The sequence below is a fragment of the Oenanthe melanoleuca genome, chromosome 22 (assembly GCF_029582105.1).
Source record: "Oenanthe melanoleuca isolate GR-GAL-2019-014 chromosome 22, OMel1.0, whole genome shotgun sequence".
Lineage (NCBI taxonomy): Eukaryota > Metazoa > Chordata > Aves > Passeriformes > Muscicapidae > Oenanthe > Oenanthe melanoleuca.
This window is the reverse complement of record NC_079355.1, coordinates 1,162,877-1,183,346: the sequence shown is the minus strand read 5'-3', so window position 1 is coordinate 1,183,346 and position 20,470 is coordinate 1,162,877. Positions and strand designations below refer to the sequence as shown.

At 67.0% G+C, this 20,470-nt stretch overlaps 1 protein-coding gene across 1 annotated transcript; it reads right to left on the bottom strand.

The window, feature by feature from the left end:
• Positions 1-787: 787 nt before the first annotated feature.
• On the bottom strand, positions 788-20,419 carry FER1L5 (fer-1 like family member 5). The gene is made up of 51 exons (XM_056508604.1): positions 20,089-20,419; positions 19,892-19,947; positions 19,725-19,816; positions 19,536-19,644; positions 19,305-19,433; positions 19,098-19,226; positions 18,963-19,025; positions 18,418-18,468; positions 18,007-18,037; positions 17,675-17,790; positions 17,490-17,601; positions 16,953-17,032; positions 16,768-16,836; positions 16,616-16,659; positions 16,430-16,506; positions 16,273-16,349; positions 15,821-15,934; positions 15,590-15,734; positions 14,970-15,094; positions 14,441-14,532; positions 13,705-13,903; positions 13,098-13,250; positions 12,529-12,642; positions 12,146-12,309; positions 11,668-12,074; positions 11,264-11,427; positions 10,716-10,892; positions 10,495-10,606; positions 10,126-10,203; positions 9,874-10,055; positions 9,076-9,234; positions 8,879-8,977; positions 8,242-8,391; positions 7,974-8,172; positions 7,559-7,647; positions 7,415-7,456; positions 7,225-7,341; positions 6,602-6,733; positions 6,375-6,530; positions 6,201-6,292; positions 5,664-5,834; positions 4,913-5,061; positions 4,675-4,814; positions 4,202-4,290; positions 4,024-4,119; positions 2,660-2,801; positions 2,481-2,580; positions 1,637-1,845; positions 1,445-1,554; positions 1,229-1,370; positions 788-1,140 (listed from the first exon to the last, which is right to left on the bottom strand). The coding sequence occupies exons 1-51, from the start codon at positions 20,171-20,173 to the stop codon at positions 1,045-1,047; spliced, it is 6,225 nt and encodes a 2,074-aa protein (XP_056364579.1). The 5' UTR covers positions 20,174-20,419; the 3' UTR covers positions 788-1,044.
• Between the last annotated feature and the right edge of the window lie 51 nt (positions 20,420-20,470).

Sequence of the window (20,470 nt, the reverse complement as noted above, 5' to 3'; positions counted from 1 at the left end):
CGCTCCGCTCCGCTCCGCCGGAGCGCAACTGAGCAGGAGCTCCCGGCGCCGCCTTATATAGTCAGCCTGAGCCCCGCCCACCTCGGCGGCAGCCAATGGGAGCAGAGAACAGCGTTGAGGGGCGGGGCAAAGAACCCTTTTCTTTATGACCTATGAGGGGCGTGGTCTGTGCGAGAGAGAGCGACGTGATTGGCCGAGAGGCACCGGGAGGGGCGGGGCCCGGGCGGGCCGGGCCTGGTTACCGGGGCAACACCGGGGCAGCGGCTGAGGGGCAGAGTCGGGCCCGGGGCTCCGGCGTGGGCCGGCCATTGCTTCTGGGGGTCCCAGCCCCATTCTGGGGGTGCCCAGGCACACGGGGAGGGGTCTCTGGGGGTCCCAGCCCCATTCTGGGGGTCCCAGCCCCATTCTGGGATGGGGTGTCTGAGGGTCCCAGCCCAACTTTTGGGCTCATTTCTTGGAGGGTTCCTTGAGGGATGGGGCTCGGGGCCGGGGTCGGGTGTGAGGGCAGGGTGGGGACGGGGCCGTGGTCAAACTGGGATTTGGGGCACTCTCGGTGTGGGTGGGTTCAGGGCTGGGATTGGGGGGGACAGTGGCACTGGGGCTGGCGTTGGGGTGAGGGCTGATGACGGTGTTGGGGTCAGGGCAGGAACTGGGGCTGAGCTCAGGAGTTACAGCCGAACCTGAGACTGGGGAACCCTGTGGGCTGGGGCTGGGGTGGAGCTGGAGTTAGGGCAGAATTTGGGGTCGGGGCTGGGGCTGGGGTGGAACTGGAGTTAGGGCGGAATTTGGGGTCGGGCTGCGGATCTGCTCCCCGAGCGGTGTCCGTGTCCCTCCCCAGCCCACACAGACGGCGACGATGCTTTGGTGGCGTTCGGACACGACTTTGTTCTCGAGGGAACATCGATGTGCAGCTCCCTCGGCGCTCCTGTCGGGACAGCGGCTCCGCAGCAGAGCGATCCCTTCCCGCTGCAGAACCCACCGAGAGAGGGGAGCAGCTCGGGGAGGGGGTTCAGCGCCAGCAAAGCGGGGGGCTGGGGGCGCTCCTCAGCCTTTTGTCGCCCTCCCGCTCGGGGGACGCTCCGTGCCCGAGGGCCGCAGGAGCTGCCGCGGGTCAGCCACCTTCAGGGTCAGAGAGGAGCCCTGCGGAGGAACACGGGGCACTCAGGGCGCGCTCTGAGCGGCCCGGGGGGAGCGGGGGGAGCACGGGCAGTGCTGGGGCCGTGCTGACCGGGAAGAAGGAGCGGAGCAGCACCAGCAGCAGCAGGAAGCCGGCCAGCCCCAGGCCGATCCACAGCAGGTAGCCCCAGCGGATGCCGTGGCGCATCAGCTGCACCGGGGAGCGCAGCCACAGGAACGAGGACTTGGGGCGCCTGCGGGGGACGCCGAGCTCAGCCGGGGCCGGGTCGCCTCCCCGGGGCCCCTCCCCGCTCCCCCCGGAGCTCACTTGGGCTCGGGCAGCGTCGGGTGCTTGTTGGGCTCCTCCCGACCCTTCCCCACCGGCCGCTCCTCCGCCTCCTGCGCCGTCAGCAGCTCCAGGCTGAGCTGCAGCTTCCCCTGCGGGGCGCAGGGCGCGGTTGGGGCGCAGGGACCGTCCCCGCCGCCCCCCAGCCCCGTCCCCGCGGTGTCCCCAGCCTACAGAGAGCCGCTGGCCGCTGTCCTCCTGCATGGTGCAGGGCCACCAGCCCCGCGCCCTGCGCCGGCGGAACAGGTTCAGCGGGGAGCGCTCCAGCGCCGGGGCGCGGCCCCAGAGCCGTGAGAGCCAGGGCAGGTCCTGCGGCGCGACCCAGCACAGGCGGGGGCTGCGGGCCGGCCGCCGCAGCCGGGCGAGCTCCAGCTCCAGCACCCCTGCGGGACGGGGGGACAGCGCTGCCACCGCTGCGGGCTGCCTGGCACCGCTGGGGACTCCTTGTCACTAGAAGGGGCTCCTTGTCACCGCTGCGGGCTCCTTGTCACCCCTGGGGACTCCCTGGCACCGCTGCGGGCTCCTTGTCACTAGAAGGGACTCCCCGTCACCAGTGGGAGCTCCCCGTCACCAGTGAATGCTCCTTGTCACTACTGGGGGCTTCCTGTCACCAGTGAGTGCTCCTTGTCACCAGTGGGAGCTCCCTGTCACTAGAAGGGGCTCTCTGTCACCAGAGGGGGCTCCTTGTCACCAGAGGGGGCTCCCCGTCACCAGTGGGAGCTCTGTCATCCCTGGGAGCTTCTTGTCACTAGAAGGGGCTCTCTGACACCGGTGAGGGCTCCTTGTCACCAATGGGCTCTCCCTGTCACCAGTGGGAGCTCCCTGTCACCAGTGGCAGCTCCCTTTCCCCAGAGCCTGTCCCTGTCCCCTGCAGTGTCCCCTGTGCCCTGCAGTGTTCCCTCTCCCCAGTGGTCGCTCCCTTTCCCCTGTGGCTGTCCCCGATGGCTGTCCCTGTCCCCTGTGGCTGTCCCTGTCCCCTGCAGTGTCCCCCCCCCCCGCCAGGGACACAGGGTCTCACCCAGCAGATCGTCCGCCTTGAACTTGTCGTTGTCCCACACCTGGAGGATGAGTTTGGGCGGCACCTTCAGCAGCGTCTCGTCCAAGCTCCACACGTGCTCCTGCCGAGGGACAGGGGAGGGTGGCGGTGTCCCCAGGCCGTGTCCCCGCCCCGCTGTCCCCGCCCCGCCGCGCCCTGACCTTGCGGCGGATGGCGCAGAGCTTCTCGGCCGCCAGGAACTCGAAGGGGAACACGAAGCGCCAGTTGAAGGCGCCGTTCCCGTCCATGGAGCGATAGTGGATGTCGGTCTGCTGCCGCTGCTCGGGGAGCCCGTCCAGCCACCTGCGGGGACACGGCTGTCACCCCTGTGCCACCCTGCAGGGGACACTGCTGTCACCCCTGTGCCACCTCAGCCACCTGCGGGGACACGGCTGTCACCCCTGTGCCACCCTGCAGGGGACACGACTGTCACCTCTGTGCCACCCTGCAGGGGACACTGCTGTCACCCCTCTGTCACCCCAGCCACCTGCGGGGACACCGCTGTCACTGCTGTGCCACCCTGCAGGGGACACCACTGTCACCCCTGTGCCACCCTGCAGGGGACACTGCTGTCACCCCTGTGTCACCCCAGCCACCTGCGGGGACACTGCTGTCACCCCTGTGCCACCCTGCAGGGGACACTGCTGTCACCCCTCTGTCACCCCAGCCACCTGCGGGGACACCGCTGTCACCCCTGTGTCACCCCAGCCACCTGCGGGGACACGGCTGTCACCCCTGTGCCACCCTGCAGGGGACACTGCTGTCACCCCTCTGTCACCCCAGCCACCTGCGGGGACACCGCTGTCACCCCTGTGTCACCCCAGCCACCTGCGGGGACACGGCTGTCACCCCTGTGCCACCCTGCAGGGGACACTGCTGTCACCCCTCTGTCACCCCAGCCACCTGCGGGGACACCGCTGTCACCCCTGTGTCACCCCAGCCACCTGCGGGGACACGGCTGTCACCTCTGTGCCACCCCAGACACTGCGGGACACCACTGTCACCCCTGTGTCACCCCAGCCACCTGCGGGGACACGACTGTCACTGCTGTGCCACCCTGCAGAGGACACCACTGTCACCCCTGTGCCACCCCAGACACTGCGGGACACCACTGTCACCCCCGTGCCACCCTGCAGGGGACACCACTGTCACCCCAGCCACCTGCGGGGACACGGCTGTCACCCCTGTGTCACCCCAGCCACCTGCGGGGACACTGCTGTCACCCCTGTGTCACCCCTGTGCCACCCTGCAGGGGACACCACTGTCACCCCTGTGCCACCTCAGCCACCTGCGGGGACACGGCTGTCACCATTGTGGCAATCCCACCACTTGTACCACCCCTGCCACTTGTGCCACCCCAGAGGGGACACTGCTGTCACACCACGTTAATGTGGATGGGGACACCCTGGGGTGACAGGGACCCTGGGGGTGGGTGGCAGGGGCTCTGGGTTGAGCAGCACAGGTGCCGCGGGGTGACAGGGACGCCGCGGTGCTGGGGACAGGCGGGGACAGCCGCGGGGCTCACCCGGACACGTAGATGTCACTCATGCGCTGGCCCAGCAGGTTGACGTCCCCCAGGTCCGTGTCCCGCACCCTCCACACCACACAGCGCAGCTCGTACCTCGCAGGGGACAGGGACGTGCCACCTTCTGCCGGGAGTGGCCCCGTCCTGTCCCCGGGGGTGGCCCTGTCCTGTCACTCACCCCTCGGCCTTGCGGGGGTCGATGTTGACGGGGGGCCCGGGGGGGCCGAGGCTGGTGGGGAAAATGTCCACCCACATCTGCACCTTGCCCTGGGGACACACGGACGGGCTGGCAGTGGCTCTCGTGTCCCCTCGTGTCCCCTCGATGTCCCCTCGCTGTCCCCACGGCCCCAGGGTCCTCACCAGCTCCCCCCCGCACCCACCAGCCCTCCCTGCCTCGCGGTCCCCATTGTCCCCCCAGACCCCATCAGCCACTCCCGGGGTCCCCAAAGTCCCCCTGGCACACCCTACACCCCATGGTCCCTGTCACCCTGGGGTCCCTCTCTGGCCACATCCCTGTCACCCCGGGGTCCCATCACACCCCCGTCCCCTGTGTCCCTGTCACCACGGTGTCCCAATCCCCAGGTTCTCTGTCCCCGCGGTGTCCCCATGCCCCATCCCCCGGTGTCGCTGTCCCCGCGGTGTCGCTGTCACCTGCTCCAGCCCGGGCTGGGCGCTGTTCTGGAGGCTCCGCGTCTCCAGGTGCTCCGGGACGAGCTCGCACAGGTTCAGCACGTGCAGGGCCAGGCGCTCCCGGGGCTCCCCGGGGTGCCGGAGCGGGGGGTGACCCCTCTCTGTGACACCGAGCCTGTCACCCACCCAGATCCTTCCCAGAACCCCCAAATCCCACCAGGCCCTCCCCAAACCCCCCGAACCCCCGTTCCCCACTCACCGAAGTGCTGCAGCTCAAAGCTCTGCCCGTCGAGGCTCAGGGCGGTGCCCTGGGGGTTGAAGAGGGGCGCGGGCAGCCCCCGGGACCCCGTCAGCAGCTCCAGGGTCCGGCTGGGGCACAGCTGGTCCCGCCAGCACGTGGGGCCCGCGCTGGGGACAGCGGCAGGGCCGGGGGTCACCTCTGCTGCCCGTGTCCCCTCCCTGTGTCCCCCCAGCCCCCTTTGTCCCCTCCCTGCCCTGTCCCACCCCCCGTGTCCCCTCCCTGTGTCTCCTCCCCATGTGCCACCGTGTCCCCCGTGTCCCCTCCTCATGTTCCCCGCCGTACCTCGTGTCTCCCCCGCTGTGTCCCCTCCCTGCGCCCTCCCCGTGTCCCCTGTGTCCCCTCCCTGTCCCCCTTTGTGTCCGCTCTCCGTGGCCCACCCGTGTCCCCTGTGTCCCCTCCCTGTCCCCGTTTGTGTCCGCTCTCCGTGTCCCACCCGTGTCCCCTCCCTGTCCTGCTCCCCGTGTCCCCTCCCTGTGCCCCCCGTGTGTCCTCTCTCCATGTCCCCACCGTGTCCCCCGTGTCCCCTCCTCTTGTTCCCTGCCGTGCCTCGTGTCTCCCCCGCCGTGTCCCCCTCCCTGCGCCCTCCCTGTGTCTCACCCGTGTCTCCTGTGTCCCCTCCCTGTCCTGCTCCCCGTGTCCCCTCCCTGTGCCCCCCGTGTGTCCCCTCTCCTTGTCCCCTCCCCGTGTCCCCGTGTCCCCGCACACGCACGGGCGGTACAGGGCGGGCAGCCCGCAGTGCGCTCGGAAGTGGGACAGCAGCCGGTCCTCCAGGTCGATGGTGGTGCTGCCGATCTCCTGGTCCGGTGGCACCTTGTCGTGGTCCATGATTGTCACCCGCAGGTCCTTCTCCAGCGGGATGGTGGCCGTCAGCTCGAACATCCTGGTGGCAGCAATGGCGTCAGCCCCAGGGCCGGCGTGGGGACAGGGACAGCTGAGGGCACAGGAGAGCCGGGGGCACAGGGACACTGCAGGACAGGGACAGGGACAGCTGGGGGCACAGGGACAGCTGGGGGCACAGGGACAGGGACAGCTCAGGGCACAGAGATCTGGTGGCACAGCAGCCCAGGGAATGGGGACCTGGTGGCACCAGGCCAGGCTGGCACAGGGCCACGCTGCCATCGGGAATGAACCACTTCAGTACCCCCCAACCAGCGCCAGGGCCCCCAGCCCAACGCCACCCCCGGGTGTGACACTGTCACAGGCCACCCAACCCGAGGTGACACTGCCGAGGGCCACCCAGCCCTACCTGCCGAAAACGGGCTCCAGGGTGTTGGGCACGTACTGGTCCCGCTGTCCCAGCGTCTGCTTGCCCAGCGACACCCGCACGTAGGGATCGCTCTGGGGCACGGGGGGGACACGGGGCTGGCACCGCGGCCGGGAGCCCCCGCCCCGCGCCCCGGGGGTCCCGCGCTGTCCTTACCAGCCCGGTGACATCGCGGGGGGACAGGTGCAGCGCTCGCACGACGTAGACCCGCACCAGGCACTCCTGCGGGGCGCTGGGCGGCAGGCGCTGGAAGCAGCGGGGCGGGGGCCGCGCTCCGGCCGCCTCGGGCACGGGGTAGATGCGGAACAGCCCCTGAGAGACCCCGCTGTGCCCGCCGGGGGTCCCGCCCCCTCCCCGGGGCCCCGCGGGGGCGTCTCACCCACCTTGAAGCTGCCCACGGGCTCGGGGTCCTGCCCGGGCAGGGGGGCGCGGCCGGGTTTGTAGAGGGGGAAGGTCTGGCAGAAATCCTGCAGCCCCTCGAACTCGGGCACCGCCTCCAGCTCGCAGCCGTAGATCTGCGGGGCCGCGCCGGCCTCGGCTCAGCCCCTCCGGCCCCGTCCTGGGGCTTCTCAGCTTCAGCCCCCGCTCCGAGGATGATCGTCTCTTCCCCAGCTTCATCCCCGTCCTTGTCCCACTCAGCTTCATCCCCGTCCTTGTCTGCTTCTCACCTTCATCATCATCCTCAGCCCCCTCAGCTTCATCCCTGTCCTTGTCACCTCCGAGCTTCATCCTCCTCGTTGTCCCCCTCCGCTTCGTCCCTGTCCCCCCCCCAGCTTCATCCCCATCCCTGTCCCCATTCCTTCATCCCTGTCCTTGTCCTCATCTTGTCTTCAGTCCTGTTCTTGTCCTCACCCATCTCCTTCATCCTCCCCGTCCCTGTCCCCAGCACATTTCCATCCCTGTCCCTGTTCCTGTCCCTGTCCCTGTCCCTGTCCCTGTCCCTGTCCCTGGCCATCCCCAGCCATCCCTGTCCCCATCCCGATGCAGGTCCCAGGCTCGGGCTCACCTTCAGTCTGTCCCCATTGGTTGATTTGGGCTCCTTCTCCTCCATGGATGCGTAGAATTTGCTCCACCAGTCCCTCTCTTCCTCCTCCTCCTCCTCTTCCTCCTCGTCTTCCTCGTCCTGGTGGCGAGCAGAAGCAGGTGGGGACAGGTGGCGCTGGTGGCCCCGGTGGCAGCCCTGTCACTGTGCCCACCTCATCCTCAGCCCTGTAGTTCCTGAGGTAGCTGAACAGGTCCTGTGGGGAGCAAAGGGCTCTTGGGGAAACTGAGGCACAGGGACGGGCGGTGCCAGCGCCCAGCGGTGCCAGGGCAGGTGCCAGGTGACCTGGGGGACTCACCTGAGCCATCCTGGCTGGGGCTGTGGCAAGGAAAAGGGAGCAGCAACGTTTCCAGTGGCTGGAGAAGAGGGGCAGGGACAGGAGATCCTCTGTGGGAGAGAGGGACGGGCGGGGATGAGAGAGGGGACAGCTGGGATGGGCAGGGGACAGCTGGGATGGGCAGGGGACAGATGGGATGGGCAGGGGACAGATGGGATGGGGCAGGGGACAGATGGGATGGGGCAGGGGGCACCTGGGATGGGGCAGGGGACAGATGGGATGGGGCAGGGGACACCTGAGATGAGGGAGGGGACAGCTGGGATGAAGGAGGGGACAGCGGCAGCTGGGATGGGCAGGGGACATCAGGGATGGGACAGTCGGTACCTGGGATGGGCAGGGAATATCAGGGATGGGACAGGGGTGGGACAGGCGGTACCTGGCATTGACACAACCGTGTGAAACACACTGCGGGCACTGCCAGAGCCCAGGAGCTGCCCCTGGCGGGGCGGGTGGCAGCGGTACCGGCGCAGATCCCTGACGCTGGCCTGGCCCAGCAGCAGCCGCCGCTCCGTGCCCGCCCGGTCCCAGAGGCGCAGGCGGATGGGCGGCACCAAGCGCTCGTCCTCGGGCAGCGCCTGCGGGGCGCGGCCGGGTCACCCGCGGGGACACCGCGGGCGTGGTGCCCCCCATGGCTCCCCTCTCACCAGGGTGAGCACGAAGGCGTTGCTGGGGAAGTTGGGGTTGGCGGCGATGTCCTGGATCGGGGGGGTCCACAGGCTCTGCTCCCCCCACTGCAGCTCCAGCCGCGGCTCCCGCACGGCCCCGCGCAGCCCCCGCAGCCCCCAGGCCAGCACCTGGCGGGACACGCGGCCCTGTCACCGCGCCCGTCCCGACCCGTGTCCCTGCCCCCACCCCTGACCCCTGTGCTGTGCCTGCTCTCATCCTCGTTCGTGTTCTTGTCTCTGTCCTGCCTTCATCCCCTGTCCCTGTCCCCAGGGAATCCCCAGCACCTTCAGCTCTGTCCCATCTCCGTCCTCATCCCTGTCCCAATCCCACCTTTTTACCTGTCCCCATCCCTGCCCCATCCCTGCCCCATCCCTGTCCCCATTCCACCTCTATCCCTGTCCCCATCCCTGCCCCATCCCTGCCCCATCCCTGTCCCCACCTCACATTTATCCCTGTCCCCATCCCTGTCCCATCCCTGCCCCATCCCTGTCCCCATCCCACCTTTATTCCTGCCCCATCCCTGTTCCCAGCCGGCCCCGCCTCCATCCCATTCCCCGCTTTCCCCTTGTCCCCACCCCTCCCCACGCTGTCCCCACGCTGTCCCCTCCCTGGCACCTCCAGTGCCACCCTCTGCAGGCGCGGCCGCAGTTCCGGGGGGATGCCGAGCTCGTCCTTCCTCAGGGGCAGGGGCCCGAGCGGCGCCGGGGCCCCGTCCTGCCGTGGTGGGGACACAGCGACAGTGACACCCCAGTCCTGGGCGCCCTCTGTGTGTCACCGCTGTCACCCCGAGCCACCCCGCGCCACAGCCTCACCTCGGGCTCGTGCAGGAGCTCGAAGGCGGCCAGCAGCTCCCCGGCCGGGCCCCGCGGCCCCTGCAGGGGGTGCGGCTGGAGCCGGGGGGGCTCCCGGTGTCCCGCGTCCAGCCACACCGGCGGGGTGCACACGCACCGCCCCAGGAAAACACCGGCGCCCTGCGAGGCAGCGCCTGAGAGGGGCTGGCCCTCCCGGGGTGTGCCTGTCCCTCATCCCTGAGCCTCCATCCTCCCATCCCTGAGCCTCCATCCTCCCATCCCTGAGCCTCCATCCTCCCATCTCTGACCCTCCATCCTCCCATCCCTGAGCCTCCATCCTCCCATCCCTCAGCCTCCATCCTCCCATCCCTGACCCTCCCATTCTCCATCCCTGACCGCTCTGTTTTTGATCCCTGACCCGCCTTCCATCCCTGTTCCTCCATCCTTCCATCCCTGTTCCTCCTGTCCCTCCATCCCTGACCCTCCATCCCTCCATCCCTGACCTTCCTGTTCCTCCATCCCTGACCCTCCCATTCTCCATCTCTGACCTCTCTGTTTTTGATCTCTAACCCACCTCCCATCCCTGTCCTTCCTGTCCCTCCATCCCTGACCCCCCATCCTTGCATTCCTGACTCCCCTTCCTTCCATCCCTGACCTCCCCATCCTCATCCATGTCCCATTCCTCATCCATCCCTCTGCTCCCGTCCCTCCCTCTGCCCATCCCTCCATCCATTCCCTCTCCTCCATCCCTCTCTCCACACCCCATCCCTCACCCTCCCCGTTCCCCCTGGTCCCCCCCGTGCCCGGAGTGTCCCGTACCTGTCCCGGCTGGTCCCACACCTCCACCACCACGGGCGGGGGATCCTCCCGGACGCGCCGGGGGTCCCCGAACAGCAGCACCCGGGGGAACAGCAGCGTCTGCTCCCAGCGCGGGTCCAGGGCGCCGCGCACCGCCCGCGTGCGCCGGCTCAGCGACACGAACGACACGTGCGCGGTGGCATCTGGCGACAAGGGCACGGTCAGCGCCCCGGGCTGCCAGCGGGCCGGGGGCTGGGGCGGGGGGGGTCCCACCTATGGAGGTCCTGGAGCTGCCGGGGGCCAGATCCAGCGCCTGGAAGATGTAACAGCGCAGCTGGAAGCGGCCGGGCCCTGGGGACAGGCGGGGGGTCAGGGGGGGCCGGGAGCGCTCGGGCCTTCCCCAGTCCATCCTGGTCCCTTCCTGGCCCCTCCCGATCCCTTCCCCGTCCCTCCCGGTCCCTCTCAGCTTTCCCGGTCCCTCCAAGCCCTTCCTGGCCCCTCCCCGGTCCCTCCCGGTCCCTCCCGGTCTCTCCCGGTCCCTCCCCGGTCCCTCCCGATCCCTCTCAGCTTTCCCGGCCCCTCCCGGTCCTTTCCCAGCTCTTCCCTGTCCCTTCCTGGTCCCTCCCGGTGCCCCAGGCTCACGTTGGAAGGTGCAGAGGATGAAGGGGAGCGGCTGCTGCAGGGGTGTCTGGGAGGAGCCCCCCGGCAGCTGTGGGGCCACAGCCGGATTGTCCTGGGCCGGGTCGTCAGTGTCCTGGGAGAGAGCAGGGATGGGCTGGGGGACCCCGCTGTCCCCTGGCCCTTGGCCTCCTGTCCCGTGTGCTGCTGTCCCATCTTGGCCGCCCGGTTCCCCCCTCTCCTACCGGCACTCCCTGCAGCAGGAACAGCGGCGCCACCTTCGGGGGCTCGTTGGGGACCAGGCTGCGGTGCCAGCGCCGCCGGCGGCACCGGGGCCCCGCGGGCACCTTGGGCTGGAAGGCGCAGCCCCAGAAGCACTCGGGCTGCCAGGCCTCGTCCTCCCACAGCTCCTCGGGGTCCTGCTGGGGGCAGGGCACGGGGACAGCGTCGTGTGGGGACAGCGTCACATGGGGACATCATCCCCATCACCCCCTTCCCTGTTATCATCATCATCATCACCCCAATCCACTGCCCTCATCCCCCAGCACCCCCATCCTGTCACCCCCATCCTTGTCACCTCCATTTCTGTCACCTCCCTCTGTCACCCCATCATCCCGTCACCTCCACCTCTGTTACCCCATCCTTGTCATTCCATCCTGTCACCCCATCCTTGTCACACATTCTGCCACCCTCATCCCTGTCACCTCCACCCCCGCCACCCCTCCTGTCACCTCCACCCTGTCACCGCCATCCCCACGGTCCCTGTGCCCGTCCCTGTCCCAGTGTGTGTCACCAGGGTGCTGAGGGTGTCCGTGTCCTGCTCCCGTGTCCAGCTGTCGCTGTCCCTGTGGCAGAGCCGGACCCAGCGCCGGCGCCGGAGGGTGTGGCAGTGCTGTCCCTCGCTGTGCCACTCTGCCGGGGCACTGCCATCCTCCGTGCCCACACCGTACTGCCAACCTGCACACACGGGCCAGCTCCTTCACTGTCACCGTGTCGCTGTCACCGTGTCGCTGTCACCGTGTCGCTGTCACCCTCACCCCAGCCAACCCTATTCTTGTCACCTCATCCCTGTCACCCCCATCCCTGTCGCTTTCATCCTTGTAACCTCCATCCCTGTCACCCCATCCCTGTCACCCCTATCCCTGTTCTCACTGTCCCTGTCACCCCCGCCCTGCTGTGCCCTCCGGGGACACTCACCGTCCTCATCCACGTCCCCCTCCGTGTCCACGTGCCAGTCACTGGTGACACGCCAGCCCAGGGGACACGCCACCTCCTCCTTCGGTGGCACCGCCACTCCCTTCTGCAAAGCCAGGCCAGAGCTGAGCCCCGACACTCTCGTGTCACCCCCGCTGTCCCCCACTCTGTCCCCACTCACGGCGTCCGTGCTGCCCGTGCCGGACGGGCTCCAGTCCCCGCCGGGATCGCGGTTCTGGTTCTCGTACAGCTCCTCCAGCATCGCGCTCACCTCGGGCTCCGGCCGCGCCAGCACCCTGGGGACACCAGGGGACAACCCTGCTGTCACCGCGGGCTCCGGCAGTGCCAGCACCCTGGGGACACCAGGGGACAGCCCTGCTGTCACCGCGGGCTCCGGCAGTGCCAGCACCCTGGGGACACCAGGGGACAGCGCAGGTGTCCCCGCGGGCCCCCGGGGCAGGGGTGCTGTCCCCCCGCTCACCGCCGCGGCCGCTCCACGCTCCAGGGCCCGTCCCAGCGCCAGCCCTTGGGGGGCTGGATCTGCTCCGGGGGGGGCCCCGCCCGGCCGCAGCTGTCGGAGAACGCGGGGCGCCCCAAAAGCTTCCGGGGCCCCCATTTCCCCAGCAGCCGCGTCTGGTTCTCGTACTGCGGGGAGGGGACACAGGCCTGGCGTCAGGGGACACCGCGGGATGTTGTCGCCTCCCGGTGCTGTCCCCTGCCCGGTGTCCCCTCCCCGGTGTCCCCTCCCGGTGCTGTGTCCCCGCTGTTCTCTCCCCGCTGTCTCCTCCCGGTGCTGTCCTCGCTGTCCCCGCTGTCCCCTCGCGGTGCTGTCCCCGCTGTCCCCTCCGCTGTCCCCTCTGTCACCGTCTCGCTGTAGAAGCGCAGTGTCCCCTCCAGCAGCCGGGCCAGGTCCCCGCTCTCGGCCACTCGTCCCAGCCACAGCCGCACCCGCACCTGGGCCTGGATGTCCCCGCAGCCCTGCGACAGCGAGTGTCACCGAGGGGACACGGGGGACACGCGGGGGGACAAGCAGGGGACACGGGGGGTGTGGAGGGGACAGGGAGCAGGGACACGGGGGGACATGGAGGGGACATGGAGGGGACATGGAGGGGACACAGAGCAGGGATGGAGGGGACTCGGAGGAGGTGAGTTGGGAATAGAGAGGGGACATGGAGCAGGGATGGAGGGGACATGGAGGGGACATGGAGGGGACAGGGAGGGGACATGGAGGGGACATGGAGGGGACGTGGAGGGGAAAGAAAGGGGACATGGGGGTTGTGGAGGGGACAGAGAGGGGGACATGGGGGAACACGAGGGGACACGGAGGGACATAAGGGAATGTGGAAGGACACGAAAGGACACAGAGGGACACGAGGGGACACGAGGGGCACAAAGGGACACAAGGGGACAAGAGGGGACACCGGAGCTCGCACCAGGAACAGGCTCAGCACCCTCCCGCAGAGGTGGCCGCAGGCGCCGGGGCCGCGCGGCGAGTGCAGCACGTCGGTGGCGGGGACACGAGCCGAGGCCACCCGCAGCTGGCCCCGCAGCAGCCACAGCTGCACGTCGGGGACACTGGCCTGGGGCTGCGGGGACACCGAGGGGACACCGAGGGGACAGGGGTGGCGTGAGAGTTACAGCATGTTATATATCACACTATAGGTAATTACGGGTTATAGGTAATTATATTATATTATACTGCATTGTATTTTATTATATTGTATTGTATGATATTATATTCCACATTTATATTATAATATAGTATATTACAGTGTAATATAGCATATTTTGCATTTACATATTATATTACATTATATTGCGTTATGTTATGGTGTATTATATATTGTCATATTAATTATATTATATCATATTACATATATTATTATTTAGTACTATCAGACACGATTTTCTTTGCTAAAAACACGCCAAAAACACGTTGCCCGCCCCCAGGGATAAATTCCTGACTCTTGAGCACTGGGGGGTTGGGTCGGTCCCGGTTTGGGGGTTGGGTCGGTCCCGGTTTGGGGGTTCGGGTCGCACCTCGATGGCCAGCGCGGCCACGCGCCGCAGCCACCCCCGGGCCGCTGTCCCCAGCGCGTCCCCGCGCAGCTCCGGCGTTTTTTGGGGATCGGCCTCGGCCGCTCGCCGGAGCCGCCGCAGGAGGAGGCGCCGGGAGCTGCGGAGCTGCTGGTCCAGGGCGGTGAGGGCGGGCTGAGCCTCCAGACAGCTCAGGGCATCCCTGCGGCACCCAGAGCGGCCAGAGTCACCCCCAAATTACCCAAAAACAGCCCAAAACCAGCCCAAAAACAGCCCAGAATGACCCCATCCCAGGGGGTCCCTGCGGCACCCAGAGAAGCCAAAATCACCCCAAAATCACCCCGAAACAGCCCAAAACCAGCCCACAATCACCCCAAAACAGTCCAAAATCACCCCAGCCTGGAGTGTCTCTGTGGCATGCAGAGCAGCCCCAAAACAGCTCAAAACCACCCCCAAATCACCCCAAAACCCATCGGGTCACCCCAAAATCCCCAGTTTCACCCCTAAAATTCTTCCTTTGCCCCAACAATTCCTCGGTTTTCCCTCAAATGCTCCGTTCCCCCACCAAAAGCCCCAGTTCCACCCCAAATATCCCACGTCCCCCTCATGCCATTTCCACCCCAAATTGCCCTCCAGAACGTCCCACTGTCCCCCAGAGTATCCCAGATTCCCCAAACTGCCTCTCCCCTTTCCTCCCCGGATTCCCCATTCCCCGATTTTGGGATTTGGGGTCACTCACGTGCAGTCCTGGGCCAGCTCCCGCAGCAGCCTCGCCCCGATGTCCCTCGCGGTGTCCCCGTGGTGGCACCGCAGCTCGGCCAGGTTCCTCTCCTGGCAGCGGCCCCAAAGCGATCCCAAAGGGGTTTGGGGTCAGTACCACCCCAAACTGATCCCAAATGGGTTTGGGATCAATCCAACCCCAAACGGATCCCAAATGGATTTGGGATCGATCCCACCCCAAACCGATCCCAAATGGGTTTGGGACTGATTCCATCCCAAACCGTTCTCAAATGGATTTGGGGTCAGTCCCACCCTAAAGAGATCCCAAAGGGATTTGGGATCTATTCTACCCCAAACCATTCTCAAATGGGTTTGAGACTAATCCCACCCCAAACCGATCCCGAATGGATTTGGGATTGATCCTACCCCAAACCGATCCCACCCAGGTTTGGGGTCAGTCCCACGCGGGTTTGGGGTCAGTCCCACCCGGGTTTGGGGTCAGTCCCACGCGGGTTTGGGGTCAGTCCCACCCGGGTTTGGGGTCTCACCAGGCGCTGGCACAGGGCTCGCAGCAGGTTCAGGCTGTCCCAGCGGTGCCCGGCGTCCTCCCACAGCGAGGTGACAGCGGCCACCGGTTTGTCCCCAAACCATGGCAGGTGGTGGTAGAGGTTCCCTTAATTCGGGAAAATCGGGAAAATCGGGAAAATCGGGGAAAATGGGGTCAGAACGGACTCGGCCGCGCTCGTGAGGGGCAGCTGTGGCTTCCTGGGAGGTGTCATGGGATCATCCGAGATTCCCAAATTGTCCCTCAATCCACAGGTGACATCATTGGGGTGACACTCCCCAGGACCATCCAAGACTCCCAAAGTGTCCCCTAACCCCCAGGTGACATCACCCAGGTGAAAATCCCTGGATCCATCCAAGATTCCCGAAGTATCCCCTGACACTCCCAAAATGTCCCGTGACCCACAGGTGACATCACCCAGGTGACATCACCCAATCCCTGTCCCCAACCCGAGGCCACGGGGATGGAACACTTTGATAATTACCCTAATTAACAATTCCCAACCCTTTTTCCGGCCCCAGCAGGGGGGGTGAGAGTGTCCCCGGTGCCACCCCAGCCGTGTCGCCGGTGCCACCCCGGTGTCACCCCGGTGTCCCCGCTCACCGTCGGGCACGGGCCGTCCCTGCGCGGTGGCGGCCGCGGCGCTGCCGATGCCCAGCTCCAGCCGCAGCGGCTCGGGGCCGCCGGGCACCATGGTGGCCGAGTAGAAAACCCCGCAGAGCCCCAGCTGGCAGCGGGGCAGGCGGCTCTGCGGCGAGACAAAACCCCAAAAACGCTCAGCTGTCCCCTCCCGTGCCGCCCCCGCCCCGTGTCCCCGTGTCCCCGTGTCCCCACCTGCGCCCGCTCGGCGTCCACGGGCGCGATGGCTTCGCGCTGCCGCGCGGGCGGGGTCCCCACGCGTGTGCAGAGCTCCAGCAGCAGCCGGCCCCGATAAACCAGCCCCGAGTCCTGGGAAACGAGCTCGGGGTGTGGGGTGTCCCGCTGGCACCCCAAATGTCCCCTTGTCCCCTAAAGTCCCGCCCCAGCAATCTCCGTGTCTCTCGAATGCCCTATTCTCCATTTCCCCATCACATTTCACCCTCATTTGCTCCCAAAATCCCCCATTCCCTCACCAAATCCCCCGTTTTACCCCAAATCCCCCATTCCATCCCCAAATCTCCCGTTTCCTCCCCAAATCTCCCGTTTCCCTCCCCAAATCCCTATTTCCCTCTCCAAATCCCCCATTCCCTCTCCAAATCCCCCGTTTTCCCCCGAAATTCCCCGTTTCCCCCAAACCCGCTCCGTACCCGGGCAGAGTCGGGCCGGGGGCCGTAGAAGGGCAGGAAGCAGGGCCCGAAGGAGGGCAAGAACCCGGGGGTCCCCTCTGGGGGCAGACAAAAGTGGGTTCGGGGTGGGAGAGGGTCTGGGCTAATGGGGACCCCAAAAAGAAACAGCCCCGCTCACCCTCGAGCTCGTCGGGGACCCGGGAGATCTGGGACAGCCGCAGGGTGGCCCTGCCCACGACTTTGCTCTGGCACGACCTGGGGGGGGCACGGTCAGGGGTTCCCCGAGCACGGGGGGCTCCCCGAAGCCGTGAGGTGTCCCCCAAACCCGGGAGGTGCCCCGCAAACCCGGGGGTGCCCCGCTCACCCACGCACGATTTCCAGCAGGATCTCGTCACAGATCGGGGGCAGCTGCGGGCAGAGAACAGCGGGTGTGGAAACGGGGGTGCCTCGTTTTTGGGGTGCCCCTGTTTGGGGCGGGGGGTGTGGGAGCTGTGCGGGGCGGGGGGCGCTCCTCACCCGCAGGGGGAAGAACAAAACCTCGTTCCACTCGGGGCTGGCATCGGGGGGCATCCCGCGGGTGCAGAGCTGCGGTGGGGACAGCTGTGAGCCCCCGAAAGGGTCCGGCACCCCCAGAGTCGCGGGGAACCCCCAATTCCCTGCCCGGCACCCCCAAATTCCCCCATTCCGTGCCCGGCACTCACCGTCCTGCCCGCATAGCCGACCCGCACCGACACCTTGGCCGAGCCCGCGGTGCCGCCCAGGCACGGCCGCGCCGGCTCCGCTGCGCGGGGAGGGCGAGCAGAGAGGTTTTGGGGGGTCCCCAAACCCATCCCTACCCCGGTTTCCACCCTGCAGGGAGCAGGGGGTCCCCAAATCCACCCTTCACCCCAAATTTCCAGTGTCCTCATCCTGTGGTGAGCAAGGGGAATCCTCAAATCTGTCCCCACCCAAAACTCCGCTGTCCTCACCCCAATTCCCGCTGCCCCCACCACTAATCCCCAGTGTCCGACCCCAATTTCCTGGTGTCCCACCCCAAACACCACTGTCCCTACCACAATTCCTCACTGTCCCCACCCCAATTCCTCCCTATCCCTATCCCAAACCCCGCTGTCCCACCCCAAACCCCTCTGCCCCCAACCCATACCCCGCTGTCCCACCCCAATTCACTGCTGTCCCACCCCAATTTCCCCCTGCCCCACCCCAATCCCCCGTCCCACCCCAAGCCCCTCTGTCCCCACCCCGTGCCATCTCCTCGGCGCGGAACACGCGGATCTGCAGGGTGGTCGCGCACGCCGGTGGCCGCAGCAGGTTCGCCTCCACATCCTCGTCCCCCGCCGGCATCTCCTGCTCCTTGGGGGGGTGTGACAGAGTGGGGACCCCCCTAAGAGAGATTTTGGGGCGCGGGGGCGGGCGGGGCGCTCACCTGGGCGCGCTCTCCGGCTCGGCGCACCACCAGGCTGACCTGCAGCAAGCCCTGCGAGCGGCCGTCGCGGTACCGCGGGTGCTGCAGGCTCAGCCACTTCCCGCTCAGGCTGCGCCCTGCAGGGCGGGGACACCGCTGTCACCTCGGGGGCACCGGGGCCATCCCGCTGGCACCCCAGCTTCTGCCTACAGCCCCCCGAAACGCGCGGTGTTCCCCCAAAATGAAGTCTCACCCCTGGGTAGTGCCTGTTTGAAACAGCCCCCAAAATGTGTCACCCCAAAATGTGTCACCCCAAAATGTGCCACCCAGTGCCACCCCAGCCCTGTCGTTACCTGGGGCAGAGTAGACGGTGCCGACGTCGAGCTGTGGGAAAGGCAAAGGGGGTGAGAGTGCTCTGACACCTCATTCCCAATTCCCATTCCCAAAATTCCATTCCTGACACCCCATTCCCTAAATCGCATTCCCGACACCCCATTCCCAACCCCCAATTCCAATACCCCATTCCCAGTCCCACATTCCACATTCTCAAACCCCAATTCCAATGCCTCATTCCCAATCCCGATTCCCAAACCCCAATTCCAATGCCCCGTTCCCGATCCCACATTCCCAATCCCGATTCCCAACCCCACCCACATTCCATATTCCCAAACCCCAATTCCAATGCCCCGTTCCCGATCCCACATTCCCAATCCCGATTCCCAACCCCAATTCCAATGCCCTGTTCCCGATCCCCCTCTCCTCACCTCAAAAACGCCGATGATGGGTTTGATGCAGACGTTTGGTGAACGGAGCACCTGTGACGGGGAAGGGGACATGGCTGTCCCTGTGTCCCTGTGTCCCTGTCCTTGTTTCTGTGTCTGTGACTCTGTCCTTGTGTCTGTGTCCCTGTGTCCCTGTGTCCCCTTTGTCGCTGCGTCCCTGTCCCTCTGTGTGTCCCCGTGTCCCTGTGTCTGTGTCTGTCTGTATCCCTGTCCCTGTCCCTGTGTCCCCATGTCCATGTGTCTGTGTCTCTGTGTCCCCTTCACTGTCCCCGTGTACCTGTGTCCCTGTCTTTGTCTGTGTGTCCCGGTCCCGTGTCCCTGTGTCCCTGTCCTTGTTCCTTGTGTCTGACCCTGTCCTTGTGTCGGTCTGTGTCCGTGTTCCTGCCCCTGTCCCTGTCCCTGTGTTTGTGTCTCTGCGTCCCCGTCCCCGTCCCTGTCCCTGTCCCTGTCCCTGTCCCTGTCCCTGGTCCCCGTCCCTGTCCCTGTCCCTGTCCCTCTGTCCCCGCGGTGCCACCGATCCGTCCCACCTGGATGTGGATGGGCTGTGCCACCAGCTGCTCCGGCGTCTGGCGGAAATTCTGGCAAAACACCTGAAAACCAGCAAAGGGACAGTGAGGGCAGCCTGAGGGACAGCGGTCCCCGCGTCCCCCGCGCGGTGTCACCTCATTGAAGTAGGGGTTGTTCCCGCTGCGGCTGCGGGTGCGGAAGTTCTGCTTCCCGATCTGGACCTTCACCACGGGTCTGATGTCCTTGCCCCGCAGCTGGCGGCCCTGCATGACCCTCACCCGCACCTGCGGGGTGGCACTGACGTGGTGGCCGCGAGGGGACGTCACCCCCGGCTGCCACCGTGCCACCCCCGGGTGTCACACCTGGAAATCCTCTTTCCTGTCCGCGGGGGCCATCGCCGGTGGCTCCAGTGCCACCTGTGCGTGCGCGGTGACAGGGACATCCCCGGCAGTGCCGTGCGGGTCGTAGTAGCAGCGGAAGGTGACGGTGCACTGCGAAGGGACAGTGACACGGGGACAGTGTGGCACGGGGACAGTGTGGCACGGGGACAGTGTGACACGGGGACCCCGGGGCGCTCTGGGGTGGGGGCTCACCCCCGTGGGCAGCTCCCGGTGGTCCAGCAGCGGGATGTCCTTGACGGCCATCGGCAGGCTGGGGTTGGCCACCAACTCGCCCAGTGACACCGTGGTGGCACCCAGGTCCCTGTGGGAGCGGGGGACACGGTGAGGGTGGCCGTGGCGAGGCGGGTGGCCCCAGGGTGTCCCCCTGGGGCTGTCACTCACCCCTGGGGCAGCTGGCAGTCCCAGCGCCGCAGGCGCAGGCTCAGCGTGTCCGTGGCACTCAGGGGACACGCGTCCAGCGGCCACACCAGCTCCTGACGGGGGTGACACGGGTCAGGGGGGTGACCGATGTCCCTGTGCCACCACGGGTCACCCCGGGGCCACCTCACCTCATTCCAGGTGAGGCTGCGCTCCTCGGGCACCACCTGGGTTCTCCTGGGGACGCCTGGGGACAAGAGGGGCGGTGGCACCTCGGGCTGGGGACACTGGGGTGTCAGGGGGAAGCCTGGCACTGGCCACAAGCACGGACAGCGAGCGTGGCCCTTGCCACGCGATAGTGGCACTGGTGTCCCCAACCGCCCGGTACCTCGGAAGCAGACGGAGAGCAGGACCCCGGGACCGAAGCCGGTGGCCCCGGGAATGTGGACGGCGACCACGTGGCACCGCAGCATGGCCACGGAGCGCTGGCACCGGGGACGGAGCTGTCACCAGGGGGCTGCCACCAATGCGCCACCCCCGAGGTGCTGCCATCAACGAGCTGCCACCAGCGTGCCACCCCTCTGTCGCCAGTGATGGCTTCAGTGCTGTCACCACGGGGCTGCCACCAATGTGCCACCCCCGAGGTGGCGGCGCCGGCTGCAGGTTTGTCACCGAGGGGCTGCCAGCGCCGTGCCAGCCCCGGGTGCCACCGCCCCCCTGGCGAGCAGCGCGGCCGTTGGGCTCCCGTGTCCCGCCGTGCCAACGGCGGG